The sequence below is a fragment of the Gymnodraco acuticeps genome, unplaced genomic scaffold (genome assembly GCF_902827175.1).
Source record: "Gymnodraco acuticeps unplaced genomic scaffold, fGymAcu1.1, whole genome shotgun sequence".
Taxonomy (NCBI): domain Eukaryota; kingdom Metazoa; phylum Chordata; class Actinopteri; order Perciformes; family Bathydraconidae; genus Gymnodraco; species Gymnodraco acuticeps.
The window spans coordinates 2526854-2551470 of NW_022990558.1; the positions used below are offsets into that span (position 1 = coordinate 2526854).

Consider the following 24617-nt stretch of genomic DNA (forward strand, 5'->3'; position numbering starts at 1 on the left):
CAGTAGATGGTGGCAGCGGAACGTAATGATTAACGTTACCGACCTTTTTTATGTCATGTCAAGAGTTGGATGTCAACGCCACTCAATGCAAACAAGTGTGACAAGCAAACATTCACTCATCTTTTCAAATATTCAGTTACAAAGCTAGTAGCAAGCTAAGTTAACATTACATAGCTGATGCTGAGCTAAACATGTTTGCTAACCGTCCATATGCGTTAATGTGACTGACCTCTCCGTGTGAGTTTTCAAGTGCCTGATGACATTTGACGTTGTTGCACCAGCATCCTTGATTTTAATATTGCAGACTTTGCAGTGTGCGCTCCTTTTGTTGGTGCCGCCGGCGTTTTGTTCGAAGTTTTTATAGTTGAACCTAATTACAAGCGGTACAGCTGCAGGTGTGCGGCCGGTCGCCATGGTGTTACCATGATGTTAATGTTAATGTTAAAGGTGGGGTAGGTACGTTTGAGAAACCGGCTCGAGATGCACTTTTTGTTATATTCCATGGAATGCTCTTAACATCCCGATATCCGGCCCGGCTAAAGTAACTGGATGGCCTACCTGCCTGTCAGCCTTCCATCTGGGCACAAACTTATCTCGTGCCCTCATTGGTCATGTGCGCGTTCGTGTGTGTTGGAGGAGGGGCTCTGTGAGGAAGTGGCAGATTTTCTCCGGTTGTGTATTTTCAAATTCTAGCGATCTCGAGCCGGTTTCTCAAACTTACCTACCCCACCTTTAATACGCCAAAAATAGAAAACACAATGATTGTTCACGAGTCCCAAAACACGAGTCCAAGTCGAGTCCGAAGTCTTTTGAGCAGGAGTCCAAGTCAAGTCTGAAGTCTCTGTGTGTGCGACTTAAGTGCGACTCGAGTCCGAGTCACAGACTCGAGTCCCCATCTCTGGCTGATTATACACGTGAAAATCTGTAGGGTTTTAGGGAGTAATGCTGCTAATTTGAAAAAGTAGTACTAAGCCTGTTGTTCCTCCAGACAGAGTTATAGAAAATCTGGTACAATGCCTCAGGGGAAAAATATATGTGGGTGTTAGCCCTGTGTAACCTGCTACACAGACTTCTGTATCCTGATCCCATTGGCCAGTTAAAGAACAAGACAGCTGAATCTTTGATTTAACAAGGGAAACTGGAAGGCTACATTCATTCTGCTGGTTGTCATTTGATTGTGAACAGGTTGTTCATGAATCTGTCATTATGGACCTGAAGGAGATGATAAGCTAGCATGTGACAGTTTTTCAGGAGTTCACAGTGCCCAAGTGGCATTCTTTGGCTCAGTTTCGTTTCCTAAGGTGCACGTTTTACACAACTGTTTACGGGAATTGGCTGTCAGGAATGCGAAACTTAAAGTCATTTATCTCCTCTTCCTTCCTCAGTGACTTAACTCCTTCACATTCTGTGTTTTTTCCCCTTCTGTTTGTTATTGTTGTCCCCGTACAACCGGTTTTACTTTACTTAATCCCTTTAATATCTGGTCTGTGCACATATCCATTTACCATAAAAACCTGAATGACTGATTGCCATGGACTAATTATTTACTGCATGTAATATCTGGGGCTCTGTCGCAACCCCAGCTGTTGGTGCCTTTTATTACACCTATTATGATGCGTAACCATTTCCAGGAATATGAGAGTGTTGCCTTTGGTAACTAACAGCCATAGACTTGTATGACTGATCTTACTTTCAGTTTCCTTTCTCTGTAACTGCTCAGAAAGGAAAGCAGGGGAGGGGGGGGGGGGTAGAGTATATAAGCCCAAACAGGAAGGTTGCTGCTTTAGTTTGTACACAGTAGTTCAGCTTCTGAGGGAGATGAACCACATATCTTGGCATTTGAAAGAATAGGTAAGATGGAGCCAATCTTTTTATTATTTTTCATGCAAATTTGTGCTGTTCACTTTAGTCTATCCATGTGTTTCTATATGTCAGGAATGCTATCCGTAAGAGTTTCTGTTTTTACATTTTAGGACAACAACTACCTTTCCTTCAATGCCATGAATTAACAAATTAAGAAAATACAGTATACTAAGTTTGGGTCATATCAAAGATGTGTAGATATGTGTTAACCTTTTAAACATTTTGGTATCAGTGACAACATTGTTTGTTATGCTGTCTGTCAGCTTTGCATTTCAAGGCTAAAACATTCATGGTTCATTGGGTGTGCCTCTGACACTGTCTGGTTATCTGGCTCAAATGTCACCACTTCACTATAATGCAGCCTTTAAAACAAGGGAAGTACAAAAGTTATCCATATTACTGTTTAACTTTATACAACGGGAAAAAAACACATGTGGTTTGTTACTTAAATGTACAAACATACATTTTGCCATTTATTGTGTTGTAACTTATTTGTAGTAGTCAGTTAGTAAATAGTATATTGTATATGTTGATGCTAAGCTAAAATTGGCTGATATATTTGCACAATTTCTCTAAATCGCCACCAAATTTCAAACAATACAAATTCCTTATATTGAAATACATATATATATATATATATTTTTTTTAATTATTATTTGTATTATTTTATTTTAAGGATCATTCTCTGTTGGATATGTACAGGGTTGTGAACGTGACTTTTAAAATGTATTCCTTTACAATGACTAGTAACATGTAAGAAGAATGTAATCAGAAACCTAATGTAATAAAGGTTCTGATAAAAGTAATGCAACCTGATTACTTTCCATTACTTTTGGTTTATGTCATATAAAAGAACGCATTATTTCATTTATGTCAAATAAATAACAATAGGATGGCTAACAATAAGGTGTATTATGTAAGACAACAGAACAATGTAACCTTAACAAAGAAGAAACCCAGATATTTAGTATAAATTAGTCACCTTAAATTATAGTCTATGCCTTCAGAACAGTATTGCTTACAAATGCTGTTTTAGTTTAATACCTGATTTTAAAGTAAACACAGTATCTTTGTTTAATGGATCAGGTTGGATTAAAAAAAGATATTTCAAACAAAGAACGATGAAAGTAGCCTAAAGGAAAACCAAAATGAAAATTCAGGCAGTACTTCTACCTATAATATATCGATCTTTATTTTAAAATCAATTGTTGTATGGTAAACCTGCTAGTAATCTCCATTTTTAAATGATCATTTGAGTACCAGGCAATACATTTACATTTATTTGGTATCCTGATAATCCCATTACATGAAATCTGTTGCTCCCCATCCCTGGATACGTTTGTGTGGTGTGTGCGCATTTTAAAACTCATTACTTTTAATATAATTTAATAATTAAAATACAGACTACTGCTAAACTTATTTGCAGTGTATATGTATTGTTTTTCTTTATTCAAGAAAATGTAAAATACGACATATATTTATATACAATTTTTTTTTGACATCAGGGGTACATAGGTATAATTAACAATTACAAAAAATATATACATAAGTGAATAAAGAAATATAAAGAAAATAAATAATTATATATATAATGTGAAATATAAAAAAAGGTATAATTTCAAATAAGATATTTATCAAATACAAATTTGGTTTTGATTGTGTTTATCTGTTATTGATAGTGTTGTTATTTCCCGACAGCATCACTCATAATGGAGGTCCTGGAGAATATAGTGGCGATGGTGAAGCAGCACCCAGCTGGGATCCCCCTGAAAAAGCTTGCTGTGACCTACAACCAGACATACCACAACAACCTGACCTTATCCACCCTGGGCTTTGACTCTGTGGCTAGCCTGGTAGCTTATTTAGATAGGGATCTAGTTGTGGAGGGGGAACTAGTGCTTCACAAAACTCACAGGCGTTCCAAGCGAGCTGGGGCTTTAACAAAAGCTACAGAAGACAGCAAGAATATAGAGGAGGTTTTGGAGGATATAGTGGCCATGGTGAAGCAGCACCCAGCTGGCATCCCGCTTAAAAAGCTAGCTGTAACCTACAACCAGACATACCACAAGAACCTGACTTTATCCTCCCTGGGCTTCGATTCTATCGCAAACCTGGTTGCCTCTATGCACAGGAATCTGGTTTTGGAGGGGGATGTAGTGCATTACAAGAACCATCCCAGTAGTCGTCTGGCAGCAGCTGGGCCATCAGCAAATGCGTCAGATGATAAGGAGAATAAAGAGAGAGCGTTGGAAAATATCGTGACCATGATGACAGAACACCCACATGGGATTCTTCTGCGGATGGTGGCTATATTCTACAGCCAGAAATACCACCACAACATGGCCCTATCCTCTTTGGGCTTCAAAACGATTTCCTGCTTGGTAGAATCTTTAAAAGAAGATTTAGTCGTAAAAGGGGACATGGTGTTCCATAAGATGTTCCAGCCTCAAAATCAGCCGGTAGCCGGGAAGACAGCAAAAGCCAGAGAGGACAGCAGACCTGCAACACCACAGAGACCTGAAACTCAGAGACCTGAAACTCAGAGACCTGAAACTCAGAGACCTGAAACACAGAGACCTGAAACACAGAGACCTGAAACTCAGAGACCTGAAACTCAGAGACCTGAAACACAGAGACCTGAAACACAGAGACCTGAAACAACTTTTGGGAAGAGAAGCCCTTCTCCACGTGTCACAGTACCACAGGTGGATGTCAGCTCTTACTATGTACCTACCACTCAGACAGCAGTTAATCTTTTAGGTCCTCCTCTGATTCCTTGTCTCCCTGTTAACCCACTCTTTACTGCGACCCAGCCATTGGTGAAATTGACCCAGGAGCAGCTCTTCCAGAGAGTCAAGGAGGTGAGTTATGAAGACACATTCACAAATTGACCACATAGTATTTTTCCTTCAATGGTCCCCTGTCCCTACAGCAAAGGGAAAGTGCTGATACAAAAGCAAAGTTATTAAAAACATTCGTTTCACAAAACTCGACATAAACCAATGCACCGTGACAGAAGGGAGGTGAACATGTAGACATTTCACATTGGTGAGAAATAGTTTCGCAAGTCACAATGCTTCTGAGGATGCAGCTAGCTTGTTAGCAAGGCACAGTAACAATCCATATGAAAAACCCAAAACGTAAAAAAAAGAATTAAAAAAGATTCAGCAATATTCCAAATTAGATGGGCACTATTGTTTCTATTACTTCAAGTGGAAAAGTTCTGTATTTGTATGGACTTTTACTATTTCTCAGTTCTGGATTAACACACATGGTACTGTAAGTATGTAATGCAGCAGTAACATCTGTTGGATTGAGGACTGAATCTAAATCAACTCTAGCAATACCAAGCAAGCAAAGAAGGAAACTACACTGAGAGAATAGGAGGAATGGGGGTCAATTGGGGATCAATAGCACCGTTTTCTGGGGCCAGGGCCCCCACTCATATGTTCATTTGGCTGTTAGACAATGTGAGCATAGAAGCTTGGAAAGAGTTAATTCATTACATGTCACTTGTTATGCAACAGGGCAACACCCTAATTCATCTACTAAGGCTATAATAAGACACATGAGAAACAGTCATTTACTTGTGTTCTGATGCAGAGGGAAGTAGTGTTGTGCCCTGAAACATGCAAAACATTTGGAAACAAAAACTTTAAACGTCTCAAGTGAAAACACAGTGCAGATCCAGGCCGATTACTGAAACTGGAGGCATGGTGTTTCATCTTAAAAAGGTATATTTTGCCTTTGTAAACAAATGTGATTAAAGAGTTTAAGTTATGGATAGAAAAAAAAGGTATTTGAGGGTAAACCAACCAATCATATTTTATAAGCTTATACTGGTGCAAACAAACCTATAAAAGCATTAACAGATATAAAGCTACAGAAAATAACTTGTATAGAGCTGTACGTTTCTTCATTGAGCTTATCTAACATAAAAACTGACCTTTAACTATTGCAAAATAATTATACTTTGTGCTGTATGTAAATCAAGTTTATTGATGTGTTCCAGGTTATGAGCAAGTACCAGCTGACTGCTCCGTCAATGGACCAGCTCCAAACGGGCTATTTTCAGGATTATGGTGAACAGCTTCCATTCACCCTGTACATGTCTCTGTATGACAGCCGGCTAGCATCTGGCACTGGGAATGTACCTTCTCAATCAGAACCAATAGCAGAGCCGAAGACAACTGCAGGTAGACAATCATGACAACATTTTCTTTAATGCATAAAACATTTTTTTCCTATGCCTTTTAAACACATATGTGATGCCATATCTTCCACAGTAGCGTGGGATATTAAAAAAGAGCCTGAGAAAGAACAGCAGCAGCAGCAGCCCATCGCGTCCAACTTCCTCTCTGACTTTCCAGCGCTGGGAGAAGATGTGACCAGACAGAAGAAGAGCAAAACTAAAGATGTGACCAAGAAAGAGGGCAGAGGCTCCATCTTTAGAGAAGCTTATCATGCCCAGCTGAGGGAGGTCCATGGAGCTAACATGCGGGCAGTAGAGGCGTTGCAGGTGGACGGGGAGGAGTTCACAGGCTCGAAGAGGAAAAGAGTCCTGGATCACGACTCGATCAACAGTCTGATGGAAGATGTGATACGAGACATCGCTGCAGAGGGAGAGCTGGTCACCAAAGAGAAGGTGAGGTGGAAGAGGAAACCATTTTATTGATGAAACTCCTCATGGGTCTCAGGTCCGACTAGCTGCCCTTTCAGCCACTAACGGTCTTTCACTCCGGCATCAAATTTACTTTAGAACTTAGAATCGGAGGATGAAACCCTCTTTATTTGTCATACATGTACATGTACATGCACACAGCACAGCACAGCACACACAGTGAGATTGGACCTCTGCATTTAACCCATCCTAGTACTAGGAGCCACTGCTCACTGTGTGTGCTGTGCTGTGTGCATGTACATGTACATGTGTGACAAATAAAGAGGGCAGCTATTATACAGCGCCCGACAGTGCCCAAGAGGTGAACTAGGACCTCTGCAAGTACCAGTCCACACTCCATATTTAGGTCTGTCGGGACTTGGAACAGGCCAAGTCCCGACAGACTGAGCCAATGCCGGACAAGTTTATTATTAGGCGCTTTCACACCAAGTACTTTGCCGTACTTAGTTCCCAGTACTTAGTTCATCGGAACTCTTTAGTTCCCAGTACTTAGTTCATCGGAACTCTTTAGGTCCCAGAACTATCTAGCACAGTGCTTCTCAAAGTGTGGTCCGCGGACCACTGGTGGTCCGTGAGCGCCCCCTAGTGGTCCGTGAGTATATTGGTAACATTTCACATTTGAAATAAATAAATACATTTCAGTTTTCCGCACTCTCGCGGGAATATCTCCGCACTGGAGCGAGGTTAAGTTTAACTTTCGATTGCATGATATAGCCCAGCGCAACACCTTCATCACACATGTTGCCACTTGTTTGTAGCATTTTCAGGCGATTTGTAATCTGTTCTAGAAAAACAATGTGTTTTTTGATATTTGTGGAGTTAGGTGGTCCGCGAGTGTTTTTTTATTGGTTTATACACATTTGTTTGTGTGAAACGCTCAATGAACTACATCTCTGGTCTCGCAGAACAACACACATCACCAATATGGCGGACCATCTCGCACATGCACACTCTGCAGATCGGGTAGTGACAGTGACAAAGATAAACGCATGTAGTGCTGAACACGTAACATGAACGTGCCGGGCGGCGCGGTCCCGTGGGTTAGATGCGCGTTCATAATGCAGAGGGAAATAACTCTCAGAATAACGTTATTAGCACATTTTCACAACTTAAGGAACAAATGTTTTTAATAAGGGCTATACAAGTGTTCATACTGGGTTGTTTATTTAGTTTAAAAAAAATTATCCAACGAGTTACAGACCACTCTTTCCCCATGTAAGTCAATGGGAAAAGGTGTTTCCGGGCCTGGCAACCAAACGGAAGTGTAGTACCGCCGTTTGGCCACCACAAATATTTTCATCTGAGTCCGGCGCACTTCCTGGGGGCTTGCGACACCTCCTCATCTCCACTGCTCCCATGTTTTTTTTTGTGATGCCATAAGTTATTCTCTCTCCGGTGCGCGGGGCTAATTCTAATAATGCTAGCAAATACAATGGCGGCTTCACAAAACCTTTCGGAGTTTTACGGGGCGTGGTTTGCAATTCGCCCAGCCAATCAGAAATGGGAACCTTTTTCTCCCAGGAAAGTACCACCTCTCTAGCAGGGAGGAACTGAAAAGTGGTGAAAAGGTTCGCAAAAAAAAGTTATAGTTCCAGATCTTTTTGGTGTGAACGCTAAATCCCAGGAACTATCGGAACTATTCCTGGGAAAAGTACTCCGGTGTGAAAGCGCCTATTGTAGTAACCTTTTTTGAGGAATGTTGGAAATTAAAATTACAAAGTATTAGAGTAGGGGGAGTTCACAAATAAATAATGGTGTCGATAGGAGAAAAAATGTAATCAGTTAATCACAATGGTAATATTTGATAAATTATGATACTAAAATACTAGTATTTACTTTACGGCAAATACACATGTGGTGTTGTATTATAAATAGAATGACAAACTGTAAAAAAAAATTGTAATCTGTGTTCCACAATCACACGGGTAAAAATCTGCATTGGAATTACGGGAGGACGTTTGGGTCAAACTTGGTAATGTGAATAATTTGGCTAAAATAAATGATAAGCGCTGACGCGTTAATGTTGACAACACTCACTAAAATACTTCAATGCAGTCCAACTCCTCACACATGTATATTTACTGTTAGCCCAAAGGTTAATCGTACCATAAATGTGTTTTTGTATCTAATGCATTTAATTTTCTCATTGTCTCTTTATCTATATCTAGGTGGTATCCAGGGTGTGTGTGCTGATGCAGATTCCGTCTTTGGAGGCAGGAAGTATTTATCCCCGGAATATTCAAGCTTTAAAAGACCTTCAATACATCATAAGAGAGATCCACATGTTCATAGAGGTTGGTACATTTATTTAACAATACTTGTTATAATCTGGATGTGTACTAGCTACTGAATTATTTTCCCTCTATCAGTGCAGTGAGGCAGCAGCATCCATCTGTACCCTCTACGAGCTGGGCCAGTCGCTGGCCGGCCTGAAGAACAAGAAGCACTATGAGGAGCTGCACCTGGGGCCCCTCTGCAAGTTGCCCCTCATCCACCGCCTGTTCAAGATTGACAGTAACACTAAGGACGATGATATTCACCAGATCGAGACGGTCGACATCTTAAAGGTACCACTCACCTGACAAATCGCTTTAGAATTTATTTGATGGACCAAAATGAAAACTATCGCTGAGGCACCAGATAGCTAATCTTACTCAGTGGATTTGTGGATTTTATTCTAATAATCCACTAGTACAAGGACAATGGTTTTACCCATATTGCATTGCTGCCTTTCCTGTGGCTTTCCCCTGTTTAAAAACCATATGCCACCTTTACCTGTCTCCGATAAATGCTTAATCATTCTGTGCCCAAATCACCAGGTGCCAAAAGATGCCTTCAAAATAAAAGCATAAACCACTACTTTATTAAACTAATATAATTATTAGGGCTGTCAGTCGATTAAAATATTTAATCGCGATTAATCGCATGATGTCCATAGTTAATCGCGATTAATCGCAAATGAATCGCAATTTTTTTATCTGTTCTAAATGTACCTTAGAGGAATATATTTGATACGTTTTTAATACTCTTATCAACATATGAGTGGACAAATATGCTTTATGCAAATGTTTGTTTATTATCATTGGAACAATGACAAATATTCTCCTGAATATTCTCAACACAACAACCTGGAATCTCTCTCTCTCTCTCTCTCTCTCTCTCTCTCTCTCTCTCTCTCTCTCTCTCTCTCTCTCTCTCTCTCTCTGTCTCTGTCTCTGTCTCTGTCTCTGTCTCTCTCTCTGTCTCTCTCTCTCTGTCTCTCTCTCTCTTAAACATATTTAACTAATAATACAAATAAACAAATAGCTCCAACACCATGATTTACACTCATGTTTGCATATAATGGAAGATGACTGTAATGTACAGTGCAAAACATCTGAAGTTAAACAAAAAATTAACTAATTTATAGAAAATATGAGAAAGTACAGATGCTAGTTTTTGTATTAGAGGAAAATTAACTCAGGAAGGCCAATCAAAATAATGCAAATGATCTCAAGGGGCCACACTGGATAACATCCATGTAGCTGAGGTTTATTTGCCAATGTGAGAACCATAAAGTGCAGCTGGACAATGACAGAAGAATCCCAAAGCCACAGACTGTATGTAGTTTGTGCTGACCGCTGATGAGCTGTTAAAAATCATTTTGTCTTTTCAGAACTTTTCCGCTTTGATAGTTTTTCCTGAATGTGTCTTCTCTTGTTCTATTCTTTAGCAACTGCGTGTCTTTAGGAAGCAGCAGACCAAGCCAAAAATAGACCTGGCTGAGTTCATGAAGTATCTGGCGGACCACTACAGCTGTGACTCTCCCTACGAGCTGGGCATCGTCATAAAGAGCGTTGGACTGCCCATATCGGTAAGAGACATGACCTACTGAAAACATCCAACGCTGTTTACACATGAATCATGTAACAGTACTATTTATTTACTTACGCACAATATTTTTACAGTGAATTATACTGATTCTATTTTCGGTAGTGTTCACCAACAGGGCTTACATGGTCAAAAAAGGCCAGTGGTCCAAATATCTAATATTTACATCCTTTATCAATCTCTACCTTTTGTAATCTGAGATCAGTTTCCTCGTATTGTCCAAAGTTAGACTTTATGGGAAAAGCAGATTTCACTTTTTAGTTTCATTTTTATAAATCCATCATTTCCTCTCGGTATAAGTTGATCTCGTCTGGCAATCAGAGTTTAATACCATAAACAAATTACTGATGATTTTTCGCTGTTCAAATAGCTTAAACATTCTCCACACTGAAAACAGAAAGTTTATCCTGAGGGTGGCAGCAGAATACATTCAATAGTAATGGAATGTTAAATTATGGTGAGTTTAATTTATAAAACTATGTTTAAAACAAAGCTTCTCATAACGTTTATCAGAATATCAATTTTCAAGATTTTAAAATTGTAATTCTTGGATGTAAAGTAGGGCTGTGCAATTTAATCGATCCTGCGATATATATCGATATTTAGTTTTCCGAGAAAGTATCGATATTTCAGCTGCGGGTATCGATACATTAAGTCTGATAACTGTGTTCGTTATTCTCGCGTCCAGGAGAGAAGCTTTAAAAAGGAGACTAATTGAGTCTCTGAGAAGGTTCAAATGGGTACTTTAATTAATAAAAAGCGCGGTAATGTTACAAGCAGAAGATAGTTCAGTCAGAAAAACAGCTGTGTTCTGGCTCTCGAGCAAAGGGAAGAGAGCGAGCTCCACCTTTCCAGCTGTTAAATATCCTCTGCTGGCTCCTCCCTGTGGGCCGGTTGGTGCTACTGGGGGCCGGCCCTCCACGTCTCTAATGTTCGTTGTTGCGCATTACAGAGGATTCAGACATTGTATATTAAATATATAACTAAACACGCCTTTTCTCCTCCTTATCTCTTTCATGACTTTTCATTTAATACATTTTTAACGCTGTAATCAATACTCCAAAAATACCTCACGGCTGGTATCATTTCCGGATGTTGTCTCATGCTACCCACGTCTGTAAACAAACGTATTCAAATAAACTACCTTCATTTAATATTCAGCAATAATAATATCTCGTCTATAGTTGTAGTGTTGAAATCAGTAGGTTTCGGTGTGCAACACTCCGTGTCATATCGCTACTAAATTCACCTCTATAGTAAATGGTATATTAGCCACATGCTAAATGCTAACCGGAGATGAAGGATTTTCAGAATAAAAGCTTAACAACTGGTTGTGCACAAGAACTTCTGGTTTTTCAGTATAAAACAGCATTTAAACTGACGGTATGTTTAAGCTACTTTATGCCATCAAAACATTGATTTTAATTTCTAACAAGTCCCATTCAAATCCCCCGTGTTCCTCCACCTGCTGCACCTTTTAATTCTCCATTGTGATACTGCACTTTATGTACTTACGTTTCAAAGGCTTGTAAGCTACAGTTTGCACTGTTTCAATAAATGAAACTAATTTTCTCACCACATCTTTTGATTCATTTTGTCCAGCATTTACAAGCTGTAGACTCTCTGTCAGAGCCATATATTGTATAATTGATGTTTTCAGTTGAATTAATTCAATCCAAGTCAATGGAACACTCAAGATGTCACCAAAATCACACTGTCCCTTTAAAATCTTTCAGAAAATGATATAAGTGTATCGAATCGTTGGCTGAATATCGTGATATATATCGTATTGTGAGCTGAATATCGTGTATCGTATCGTGAGATTAGTGTATCGCTACAGCCCTAATGTAAAGGCTAGTGTTAATTTCGTTGACTAAAACTATGACGAAATATGTTCGTCAACAACCTTTTTTTCCATGACTAAAAAGAGACGATGACGAGACGGCACCGACGGCAGTAAACAATAACTGTAACGAAATCATCATGCAATATCGTTGACGAAAAGTGACGAGACGAAAATGTAGTTTACTAAATAAAAACTATGCCAAAATCTCTCTTTACTTTCGTTGACGAAAAATGAGGAGACTAAATATTATCAAAGATAACGTTACATTTCTGATAGTCAGTTTTTCTCCCAGCAGTTCCACTTCCGGTGCTGCGGCAGGGCAGCAGCTGTGTGTCGGTGCTACGCGCGGCGGTACATTTGAATTACACCGGGCAGCGGCACACTGAACTGTCAGGAAGACTCGGGTCTAACTCATGGTCTAACTAACCTTATTTAACCCCCCCCCGTCAGCGCGAGTGAGTGACGAGTTGTGTACAGACTGACAAAAAGTAGACTAAAATAATTAGTTTTCTTTGACTAAAATAAGACTAACATGCTCAGACTTTTAGTCGACTAAAACTTGACTAAATAAAAACAGGATGAAGGTGACTAAATATGACTAAAACTAAAAAGGACATTTAACCCAGGACTAAGACTTAAAACTAAATAAAAAAATAGCTGAGGTGTGGATTCAGAATACAGACAAATAATATTTCTTCTGCCCTTATTTGAAAACCTTTCATGCTATGCTCCTAGTCATCTAGAATGTCTCTTGGTCAGTAATCGAAAGACTGATGTCAGTTGAGGGATTTAAAAACGGGTTCATGTGTCATTACAGTCCCACCCATATGGAGTCACTATGACACACACAACTTTTGAATAACATCATGGCAACAATAAGGTCATTTCCTACTGTATTTAATTTCATTATGTTTTCACCAGCTGCAGTTACTGATTAGACTTTCACTTTCACTCACAGCGATTTACATGGGATGCTCAAGCCTCCCGTCCGGACTGTCTTTACAATAAGCTTTTTTGTGCCTTATTTTTTTAAACAACTCAAAACATTGCTCATACTGTAAAGGGGCCCTATTATCCGTGTTGGGGGTTCCCTCTCCTGTAGTGTGTTGTATAGGTTTGTGTGCATGTAAATGGTATGCAAAGGCTAAAATCCCTGTGTCCCCCCCCAGAGGGAGTTTCTCCCACTGTTTGAAGAAACTTGCTCTTTCTATTTTTCAACTTTCTTAACCCCTCTGCTTCATGTTGTTGCATGGTTAAAATGAACACAAATATTTTCTAAATACAAATAAAATGCATAGTTATGCAAAGCTCAATTTCCTTCAACATATCCCAGGTGAAAACAGTTTGTTGGTGAAAACTATTTTGGTAGAAAAATAAAATGTGATTGACCAGTCTGTGAATCAAAATGCTTTTTTACCATTGCAGTGACACCTCAGCAAATTGCAGTTGCCTATCTAGTGGACATATAGTGGCACTATTTGAATATTTTGTCAACATCCTTCTCTGTCCTGTTCAGACCTTATCCAAGGTGTCTCGAGGTGAGCACACCGTGTTGGAGCAAGCCAGGGAGGTGATCCAGAGAGAGATGGAGGAGGAGACCTACGAGCGGCTGAGAAAGATAAAGAAGAGCGTGATGGAGCAGATGCCAGGTTCCTTCTCCTCCTGTGGCAGCTTAGACCTCAGGAAGAAGTACATGTCCATGCCTGCTGCAGAGGTAACGCTGGAAGTCTTCTCTAACGCTGAGGGGATGTTCACTTCCAAGATAGCTAAGGTGGGTTCAAACACTGACAGCTGTCTTCTACTAATGATCTGATACATCAAAAAAACTTGCTCAGAGGCAGTCTGGGAATTCTGTGTCCCCTTTTTTTGGAGCAAAATGATTATGACACCCAGTCCTTAAATAACTACTTAATCTGCTGGGTGTTAATTCCACTAAGCCTCCCACCAAGAGCCATATTGCGGGATAACAGAGCTGCTCTCACGTTCTGAACTCATTAACAAAATGTCACGATTAATCTCCTAATGCTTAATGAGGGCGTAAGAAAAAAGTTTGCTGATGAAAACTGGTGAGACATTAGATGTGTGGCTTAACTCAGTTTAACATCAGCCTACTCCTACATGTTCTGGGATTATATTTATCCTAGAGAATTGTGGACTGTAAAAACGTGTGTCGAAGCTAATATTTTATTTTTGGAAAAAAGGCAAGGGCTTCCTGGGTTGGGTAACACCAGCACCATGGCAACAGAGATCAGTTTTCAGATCCTTCTTCCATGGCCAGCAGGGGGAGTTAGTAACAACAAGCAGGTCCAAATAGAGTGGATCAGTGATGACGTATTATGTAGCCCGAACAGGAAGTTAGCATCAAAAGGGCTCCCTTGACAAAACAAAATGATTTTTCTATTCGATTTTACAATATTGCACAAAATAAACTCTTTGGGTATCACGTTTATATTACTTACATATTTTGTTCAACATAATCTCCAAATATGAATACCCCTTTGAGATTTTTTAAGGGTAAATTCAATTGCCAGAAGTAAAAAGCTAAAGCTAGGCTACAAACAAATTACATCCAGTCGCATCAACACCACTAAGCTAAATGCGGCTAATGAGTGTTTTTAAATGTCATTTTATAATATGTTTCTTAAATGCTCTTAATGTCTTTCATTTTTGTAAAGCACTTTGAATTGCCTTGTGTTGAAAGGTGCTATATAAATAAATTGCCTTGCCTACTAATGTTCAGTGTGATGACGTTTAGTCACTTGTTAGCAACTGCTGTTTTTAAGACACATAGAAGCTTTGGCCATCCAAGGGTGGGGTATTAACTTACCTATTTTAATGACGTAGAACAAAATGTGAAAATGAAAAAAAGAGTTTCAGACAAGGGAACCGGAAGTGGTAACATGATTACACATTTCCTGGTTTTAGGACTCATTCCTGCACTAACCCTACAGGCAGACTTTAGCTAATTACCTCATTTATATAAGTTATTTTTTTTCCCTCTGTTTTCTGTTTACACATTTACAACAATTACATTTGAATTAGAGGTGAGGTACTAGAGAACACCTTGTTCTCACGCAATGATTAATTACCACGTCTGTAACTCAAACCTTTGTATGATTTCCAATCCAGCACATCCAGAGCTTCCTGCTGCAGGTGTCATGTAACCGGCTGGCCAAGGCTCTGTTTCAGCTGGCCATCTGTGGAGGCTCTCTGGCTGTCCCACAGGACCTGGTGCCCAAAGATAAGACGTCCAACACCACAGAACAAACTAAAGATCATGAGAACCACACCACCACATACCTCCCCAGCGAAGGTATAATGCAGTATTTAGTGTTTCTACCACACACATATCACCTAATCTGATCATGTCTACGATTACTAGAACTTTATGTCCTGTGTCTTTCAGACAAAGTGAAGCAGTTCCTTAAAGACAGCCTGTCCTCTCAGAGCACAGCCACCACTTTGGCCAGCATGGCTGCTTTGGAGAGGAAGTTGATCAAACATTTCCAGGTCAAGGATTTCCTCTCTTTACAGCAAGGCAACTTTCTGGAGTTCCTGGTTAAACACATTCAGGTACACGTTTTTTCCTCCCTTAAATCTTTGTTCTGGTTGTTTGGCTCAGGTTCTGTGAAATAGATTAATAGAAGGCTTTTTTTTTAGCAAAGCTCTAAATACATATACATTGATATTCTACACAATCATGCCATTGTTTTGTCTGTGGTTGTGTGCAGCTGCTGCAGGAAACACTGGGGTCTACTCTGATTCTGGGCAGTAGCGGCATGGATCTTGCAGGCAGTGGTTTCAGACCCAGCAGACAAGACATGTTCGAGTTCATCTCACAGTGTGGGGACTTTGACCCTTCTGATCCAGATACAGTGAGTCATTTATTTTCTTTTTTCACCGTTTTGTTTGCAGACTTAACACAAAGTACATGGGAAGATGCTAAAATAATTACACTTGCTTCACCTTGGACACATTCATTCATGTCTCTTCTGGACATCATAAGGACATACATCTTAATTTGTCTGTATTAATCGGCCTGTATTAATTGGAACAACCTTTTAACAAATTTGGCTATAATTTTCTCCATGGTATATACATTCATATCCCCTTTAATTTACTAAAAACAAAGCACTTTCTCCGTCAGTGTTATAATTGTCTTGTCTGTTTCCCTGTACAATGTTCTAGTAATTGATAGGAACATTAATATATTTCACCTTTCTGTTTCCCAGCTCTACCACATTGAGTCAGCTCTGAGATCCCACTACAGGCTGAGGGACAGTCGGGAGCTGGGCTACGGCTCTCTGCAGATGCTGGCCGGCCTGGTGCAGCGGCAGAGAGCATTAGCTGGAGGAGGACTGAGCCAGGTCTACTACGAGTCGGCCCTGTTTACCAAACAGAGCCATTCCAGGTTAGCAGTGTAAAGCAGCACTATCAGCAGAGATAGTTTAGCCACCTGTTGAAACAAATTGCTTCCATTAGCCAAAAAACATAATTTCGAAAGTGATTTTTGTAGCATGTACATCAAGGTTTCTCTTGTCTCCCACATCTGTTCTGTAAGCAGTCCTGAAGCTGGCTGTGAGGCAGTGGGGCGTCTTGGGGAGATGTCCAAGGCCCAGGCCCTGGCCAGCCTGCTGTCCTGCCCTCTGTTGGAGGACCTGAGTGAGTGGAGCCAGTGGGATCTGATCTTCAAACCCCTTCATGGCTCCCTCAGAGATTTCATCGAAAAAAACGCAGGTAGGAGTTTGTGCATGGCAGAGTTTCCGTTAGAATTTTTTTTTGCCGGTCAACATGTCCGTTAAAGTTGAAATCTTCCGGACAAAATGAGAAAAGTGCCGGTCAAAGGTCTTCTTTGTTATTTATTGAGCTTTAAAACAAATTCATGACGACTCTATATTAAACAAACTAATTATAGTAGATTAACTACATTATTCAAAAGTGTACAGTAACTTTGGATAATAACACGGACATAATAAATAATAATAATAATCTTTCCCTCCCTCTATACTGTGGTAGAAACCAACTACAACAAAATGAACATAGTTTACCGTGATTTAATTGTAATATACGTTTCAAAATGATGCCGAAGTAACAACATACTGATACCGGTTAGTAAAAACCATGAATTAATGCTTTGACGAGTCTGCAGGCGAAAAATCTTTTAAAATGCGTGTTTTCTGAATGGAGATCGGATCGATCAGGCTAAGCTGACGTTGTATCTGCTCCGTCCACACACAACATGATACTGACATAGATACAACAGCGACTGTATTCGCCATGTTCCAGAGGTAGATAAACTAGCTAAGTGTGTTAAGTCTATCTTGAAGTGTGTGTTTTGCTCCGCTCACCGGTCCGTCACAGCGGGCGGAGCTGTGATCATGCAGAGCTGTGTGTCTCCTTCAGCAGCAGCTGATCTGCTCTCTGATCTCTCTCACTCGAGTCCGGTTATACTTCACTCGCATTTATGTCCATATCGATCAGATCTAGCTAGTTCTAGCTAATGATATGACTGCCTGCGTATCAAAGGACACCTATAAGCGTTGCTTGGCAACAGGGGTTTGGCGGGAAAAGTATAGCGCAGCATTATGCAGCATTAAGCATTTGTTTACATGAGGGGTCCAAATGTCCCCTTCAGGAGGATAAATCTCTTTCTCCACATTAAATGTCAGACATTAAAAAGGAAGTGACTGTGCATGTAGCGTATTGACTCTGTCAGACTTGTCTGTCACATAAGTGGCGCAACCGATGCGGTATTGTGCTAAGGGGAAATTATTTTGACCGGAGAGATTTAGATTTGCCGGTCTTCAGCATATTTTACCGGTCATAGTCCGGTAATTCCCGGCTAACGGAAACTGTGGTGCATGGGCTTTCTTGATAAATGTACATTGAAATGTAAATCCAGTGTACATCACACTGAAAATTGAATTACATGACAATTTAAATGTCTTTGTTTTTTGATTGTCAAGTAACCACTGTTTTACCTTCCACACAGCTAATACAGGCCTAGCAGCGTTAGAGGTCACACCAGGTTTGCTCCTCAGGATCACCACTCACACAGGAGACAAGCTTTTCTCCAGCGCCGCCATGAACCTTGACCCTGTGGGCACAGCCGGCCACCTCGTGTCCATGGTAGTAGCTGACGGCATCGTCAACGCTCCCACAGCCCTCCTGGCCAATCACATGCAGAGCTCCCTGGCAGCAGCTGTGGCACAAGAAGGTTCACTTTTAATTCCCTCAAGTCTTTTTGAATGTGCTTAATGCAGCATGATTGAGTCATCATTACTAAGATAAGGTTTGTGTTTCTTAGATTTGTCCCAGGCTGAAGAGGACGTGTCGTGTTACAGCAGAGTGGCCAAATTCTTCTTGGCATGTTTGACACGAATCCCTACTAGAACTTGCCGGGCTCTTTTGCAGCAGGTCAGTCACACTGCATTGTCCATGTAGATTTTAGGATCATGTGATATACTTTATGTTGTTTCTGGAGAAGGTTACATTGAAGTATTGTTTGGATTATAGAGTAAAGATAGTGAAAGCAAACAGTCCAAATGGATGTTGTTAAATTCCTCCCATGGCTCCTTAAAGGGGACCTATCATGCAAAATGCACTTGTGTACATCTTTTATACATGAATATGTGTCCCCGGTGTGTCAGGGAACTCACCAAGTGACAGAAAACACAACCCTCTCTCTTTTCCTCCGTACCCAAATCTCTAAAAACAGGACTGCAACGGAGCTGATTATTATTTGAATGTTTCTGACATCAGAAAAGGGGTGCTCCGCCTATATGGGCAACTCTCCACCTATCAGGGGAATGAGAGACCGCTGGAAAGCGCTGGAGACGCTGTAGTACATATGCCAGGCCTGTAGGTGGCGCTGTAGTCTGCCACAAAAGCAGAATCAGCCCTTGCAAAAACAGGGCTGGAAAAGAGCAAATAGAGTGAAATGAAGCATGGATAAAATGCATGATCTGTTTGGTATTTTGAAAAAAAAACTTTACAGACATGTTTTATATAGGTATGGCCCTACAATATGTGTTTCAAATATAGCATGATAGGTCCACTTTAAGTAGGCTCAAGAAGAGATAGAAATGTATGTTTATTTGCAACAACAGTGCTGATCCTCCTGCCAGCCGTAATGTTTCTTCACCTGAGCCTCTTATTGGTACATCCTGAGGGACTAGAGGGACAGTGGAAGTGTTTTGTGGTGTGAGATGGAGCGTGTCCTTGTCAAAAAGAGTGGGCCGCTTTAGCCAGTAAATGATTTCTGCTAACCTAAATTGCTGAGGATGTGGTTTAGTACAAACTCTTACAGTAAACTGGTCACATAGATACAGCAGCTTCCTGGCTTATTAGTGATTTATGTGTCCAAACAATCTTCTTACCATTAGACTCAGGCCATAAAGCTCTCATCTTATTGCAACCCAATTGTTGTAATTGCTGTTACAACATAGTTTCAGCAATTTCTTTGGTCATGTTCCCTGTAACGATGATGTAAGAAGCGTTGTTTCTCAGATTAAGAAATAATGAGTGTTCTTTTGTGATTGTGACATGCAGGTGTTTTTGGAGCCTTTTTCTCGGGTGTTGGGCCAGGCCAAGTCTAAACAGATCCTGATCACCGTGGCCCAGTCTGACCCGAGCCACATGAACTGTCTGCATCGGCTCGGGATCCTCCTGGGCATCACGGACTGGGTCAAAGACTATCAGAAAAAACTGAACCCACAACAGAGCCAAAACTCGTACACAGCACCGCTGAAACACGCCAAGGTCAGACAATAAAATTGTAAAAATCAATATTTTGATCATGTTTAGACCAAAAGATATAAATATCAGTGTAGTCCTGCTGATAAAATGTATGAACCTTGTACATATATTGTTCATTATGAACATACACTGTTCTCTCTCCGGAGAAAAATCATTTGATCCCAAAGTTGGATTGTTTTATTTCTGATCAGCAGCATCAATTGAATAAAACAGTAATCTGGGAGTTGCGTTAACCCAGTCAACTTCCATTCATATTATAACAATAGTTTTTCCATATCAGCTTAATCATTCTGAATCAGGACCTAGAACTATTTAGAGAAATTAATTAGTTAAAAATAATACGCACCTAAGTCAATGGGCTATCTCATCTAATTTCTTTAACTTATTGAACGTATCTCTAGCATTTCTTTCTATAAATGAAATGTAGTGGAGCTTTATCCATTTCTCTTACATGACAAAGCTGGTTGCATCCTTTCACTGTGTCAATGCAGTGACCGGATGCATCCCAAAAGAAATACATTTGAGCCACCACTCTTAGATGAGCTTCAATAAATACCCTAACTCTTTGAAGACGTTAATAATGTCACTGTAAATGAGTGTGGCTTTTTGCTCTGATCTGACAAATCTGACTGTTTTTTCAAAAAGGCTCATTTGCATTGAAAAGGGATGATTTGGCTCATTACCTACTTTATATATCTTTCGAATAGCACAATAGCACCAAGATGTTATTTGCTCGGCAACACAGTGAGGGATGCATTTTAGAATGAGATTTTTCTCTTTGTCTTATTCTGACATTCTGATTTTGTGAGATACATGTATTTTCATGTAAAAAATCATTACTGTTATTGGTTTTGCTTCTAATTTGATTTTGTTTTGTCTTCAGTGTAATTTGACAGATTCTGAGAGCGGCAGTCTGTCAGCTCTGAATATGAGTGAAGATGAGTATCTAGAGGACAACGTAATGGACAACAGCTTCGCCTCCTCCACTCTCAACCAGAGCACACAACAAGGTGATTAAAGATTGAAAGTTTAGGTTCCAAGGAAAGAAAATGCTCCCTGAAAAGAAATTCGTTTTCTATTCCCTTTTTTCATTTTGTATCTGCTCAATGTTGTCCCCTAGTCAATGGTGAGGAAGTCCTAGTGGTTGAGGAGGAGGAGGAGGAGGAGGATGATGAGGAGATGTATGAGTTGGCCTCCCTTCCTAATGGAGAGATATCAGGTGTCAGCAGTGAGGCTGAAGGAGGAGAGGAGGAGCAGCAGACAGAAATGTCTGATTCCAATGAAAAGGATGCTGCCAGCAGCCAATCAGAAACCACATCAGATCTCAAAAGAGCTCTCATTGAGGACATCAGGTTTGTTCTCATAATGTCTCCTTTTACAATTAACATAAATATGTCCGGATTTTGTCCTGCCAAATATAGCTTCTTAAAACTATGGCTGATCTATTATTTTTCCCTCTATCTCTTGTTTTGCCGCACAGGAAGAGTGAGTTTGGTATCGGTGTAGAGTTGAACGCCGAGGGCCAGAAGCTGATGCAGGTCCATTCGGAGCGGCTGGGTCGCAGCTTAGACCGCCTCTCCACAGAACTCTACAGCAAGGACACACACTTTGTCCTGGAACTCATTCAGGTGGAGTTTTTAGTTTTTACACCATAAAAGATAATTCTGCATCTTTCATATTGTTTATCATTTATAGATATGAAATAAGAGTCAGAATTCTTTATTTATCCTGGGGAAAATCAAGCTAAATATTGTCATAAAAGCTTAACATACATAAGTAAAGAATTATATTACAACTGAAACTGATTAGAAGTACATTTTTCCTTTATGGTCCTTTATATTGTATTCATTATAACACTACCTCTTAAAATCTGCACAACCCTCAACTTTAAAATCTAATAAACTGTATTTGTCATATATTCACTGTACTTTAAAAAAATATATTTATATTCAGTTTATATATTTCTCTTTCTTTTTTAATGTGAAATATTATCTCTTTATTAATTGTTTTATTTGTTATTCCATCCTTCTATGAGTAAACCTACTTGGCAATAATCCTGTCACATGTTATATGCTGTAAAAGTTAAAATCCGCTATATTCACCCTGAAATTGGCTCTTCAGGGTGAATAAATAATTGAAATCAGGTCTAATTGAGTTATTTATTTGTGTTTTTCAGAATGCTGATGATAACAGTTACCCATCAGAGGTCGGTGTTGTTCCAGCGCTTGCCTTTGTGGTGGAGAGAGACTGCATCACCGTGCTCAACAACGAGACCGGCTTCCAGGACGGGAACATCAAAGCCATCTGTGATGTGGGTCGCAGCACCAAGGGCAAACACAAATATGGATACATAGGTGAGTACGTATGTGGTGCCTTGAAGGAGACCAGAATAGTAATTGGGACTTTGTTTTAACATGATCTTGGTTGCCCTACTCATCACAGGTCAAAAGGGCATCGGCTTCAAATCAGTGTTTAAAGTGACGGATTGCCCAGAGATTCATTCCAATGGCTTCCACCTGCGCTTCGACAAGTCCTGCGGCCCCATGGGATACATCCTCCCCCACTGGATGGAAGAGGAGAGGCCTCTGGACACACAGCTGCTAGGCAATCAGCACAGGTTGGAAGATAGAGAAACAGTGTGTCGTTGTAGCAGACATTTTGATTGGTCATTGTAGCAAGAAGTGTAAGTAATGACATTATAGATGGCTCTTTTCTATTCAAGCGTCCCAATAAAAACATGAAGGGGAGATGGTCAGCCACAATACTAGGACCCTGAAACCGCAGATGCTTAATGGAACTCAGCCATTTTTTGTATTTACGCCTGTGCTTTTCAAAGTGTGTTCTCTGATACAGGTGTATTCATAACACAAACATCATATTTTAATTTTCAAATGATTTCATCTGCTTAAAAATGTCATCCATAATGCCAATCAATGTTACTCAAACTTCTTAATTATGGAAGGAAAAACATAGTTTAAATTGGTTGTCTATGAAAAATAGAAAAATAGTGAATGGTCTAACAAATTAATGGCCTTTTAAGCAAATTAATTAATTTAACAGAATCACATTTGATTTTAGAAATATACAAAATAGTGTTCATTTTGTTCATGAGAACTTTGACGAAGTGTGTTTGTGAACAATACAGCACAACATGTGATATCGCAAAGCTTACTTTCAACCTTCCCTTTCCCTCACTTTCTCCATCGCTCTGTCCCTTTCTCTCTCAAACGCCTTCACACACAGACTACACTGTGCAATGTTCTGATGACTCAAAGAGACTTAAAGCACAGGATTCAGACAACATTCAAAAAAGAGTAGAGAAAATCAAGAAGAAAACATTTCCACTATAAATGACGGAACGTTGACTCAAATGTCTCTTGCAAGATATTTAAATGTATACATCCTTATAAGACAGTTTATCCATATAAGAAAACAAGTTTCTTTCCAATGTCTGGTGAATAGTGTCACACAAGAGAACACGATATACGTTTGTACCTGTAGGTGGATTTGGTTTGCAGATCAAATACGAGGGATCCATTTAGACACTCGTTTTAAAACAACACAGACATCAGGAAAATCTTAATAAATAAAAAAAGAACCCTGTGCTCTATCACATTTAAAAACTTTAAAAAAAACAGTAGTACAAACATGAACAATACAGCAAGTTAATAAATAAATTCCTTCCATAGCATCTGTGTGACAATGCGACAACTTGTTCATTTGTGCGATGGCTGAGAACCACAACTCTTGTGTTAAACATGATTATATACCACTAATGTACAGTGAAATATCTGCCTCTTTAAATGTTAAATGTTCCCATATTTTTACAAGCTAGTCGCGTACTTATTCTATCTTGCAATTTGTTAAGTCAGTTGAAGATGTGGGCCGTTAAAATATGACATATTTAAAAGAACTGAGTGTAACTACAATTCATCTGATCCATTGTTAAGGTGCAGCTTTAAAATCATTTTCAAAATAAAGTATATATTGCCAATATTTATTTCCTTTTACGTTTCTAAAATCCTCTAGAGAGGGTCTAATTGAGCTTCAGAATAAACAGAATGCCTAATGAAGGCTGCTTTGATATTTTCTAACGACTACCTCTGTGTGTTGTTCTGTGATCAGCTGGACCACGAAGATCTGCCTTCCTCTGCGCTCCGAGAGCCATCAGACCAGGAACCTGTTTCATGACGTGCACCCCTCCCTGCTGCTCTTTCTGCACCGCCTGCGCTCCATCTCCATCTACAACCAGGTAGCCTACACTTGTTCACACATATGCAAAACAAACATCATTGTTGAAAGTCTTAAAAAATCCCTTTTTTTCTATACCTTCACCACCTGCAGAGTGAGAAGCGCTTTGTGACAATGACTCGGAAGGACCTGAGTCACAACATGTTAGAGGTGGAGCACACGGAGGGAATTGAGCGCTGGCTTGTGGTCAAAACTGTGGTGCAGCCCAAGAAGGTAAGCTGACACACTTTGTTCAAATCTCATTCTCTTGCTTCATTTTCAAGGACATTTATTCTTTCTAGGAGGAAAGGACTGTTCCTCATTCCGCTCAGTCAAATGATTTCCCTTCCTGCCCCATGTCGTGAAGCT

At 39.9% G+C, this 24617-nt stretch overlaps 1 protein-coding gene across 8 annotated transcripts in view; it reads left to right on the forward strand.

The window, feature by feature from the left end:
- The window catches only part of wu:fj29h11 (protein NO VEIN), a 46574-nt gene that overhangs the window by 2237 nt on the left and 19720 nt on the right, over nt 1–24617 (forward strand). The window contains exons 3-26 of one of the 8 annotated variants that reach the window (XM_034227456.1): nt 3562–4387; nt 4505–4568; nt 4677–4724; nt 5876–6059; nt 6150–6508; nt 8713–8838; nt 8914–9111; nt 10257–10397; nt 13777–14031; nt 15390–15573; nt 15667–15833; nt 15992–16135; nt 16493–16671; nt 16822–16997; nt 18253–18477; nt 18568–18677; nt 19812–20021; nt 20902–21028; nt 21139–21370; nt 21499–21646; nt 22195–22372; nt 22461–22635; nt 24144–24270; nt 24363–24482. In XM_034227456.1, the coding sequence (XP_034083347.1) occupies nt 3573–4387; nt 4505–4568; nt 4677–4724; nt 5876–6059; nt 6150–6508; nt 8713–8838; nt 8914–9111; nt 10257–10397; nt 13777–14031; nt 15390–15573; nt 15667–15833; nt 15992–16135; nt 16493–16671; nt 16822–16997; nt 18253–18477; nt 18568–18677; nt 19812–20021; nt 20902–21028; nt 21139–21370; nt 21499–21646; nt 22195–22372; nt 22461–22635; nt 24144–24270; nt 24363–24482 (4692 nt within the window). In that variant the 5' untranslated portion in view covers nt 3562–3572. Of the gene's footprint in view, nt 1–1760; nt 1852–3561; nt 4725–5875; nt 6060–6149; nt 6509–8712; nt 8839–8913; nt 9112–10256; nt 10398–13776; nt 14032–15389; nt 15574–15666; nt 15834–15991; nt 16136–16492; nt 16672–16821; nt 16998–18252; nt 18478–18567; nt 18678–19811; nt 20022–20901; nt 21029–21138; nt 21371–21498; nt 21647–22194; nt 22373–22460; nt 22636–24143; nt 24271–24362; nt 24483–24617 lie in introns of those variants that run through there. The other 7 variants (XM_034227454.1, XM_034227453.1, XM_034227455.1 and 4 more) reach the window with 7 other exon arrangements.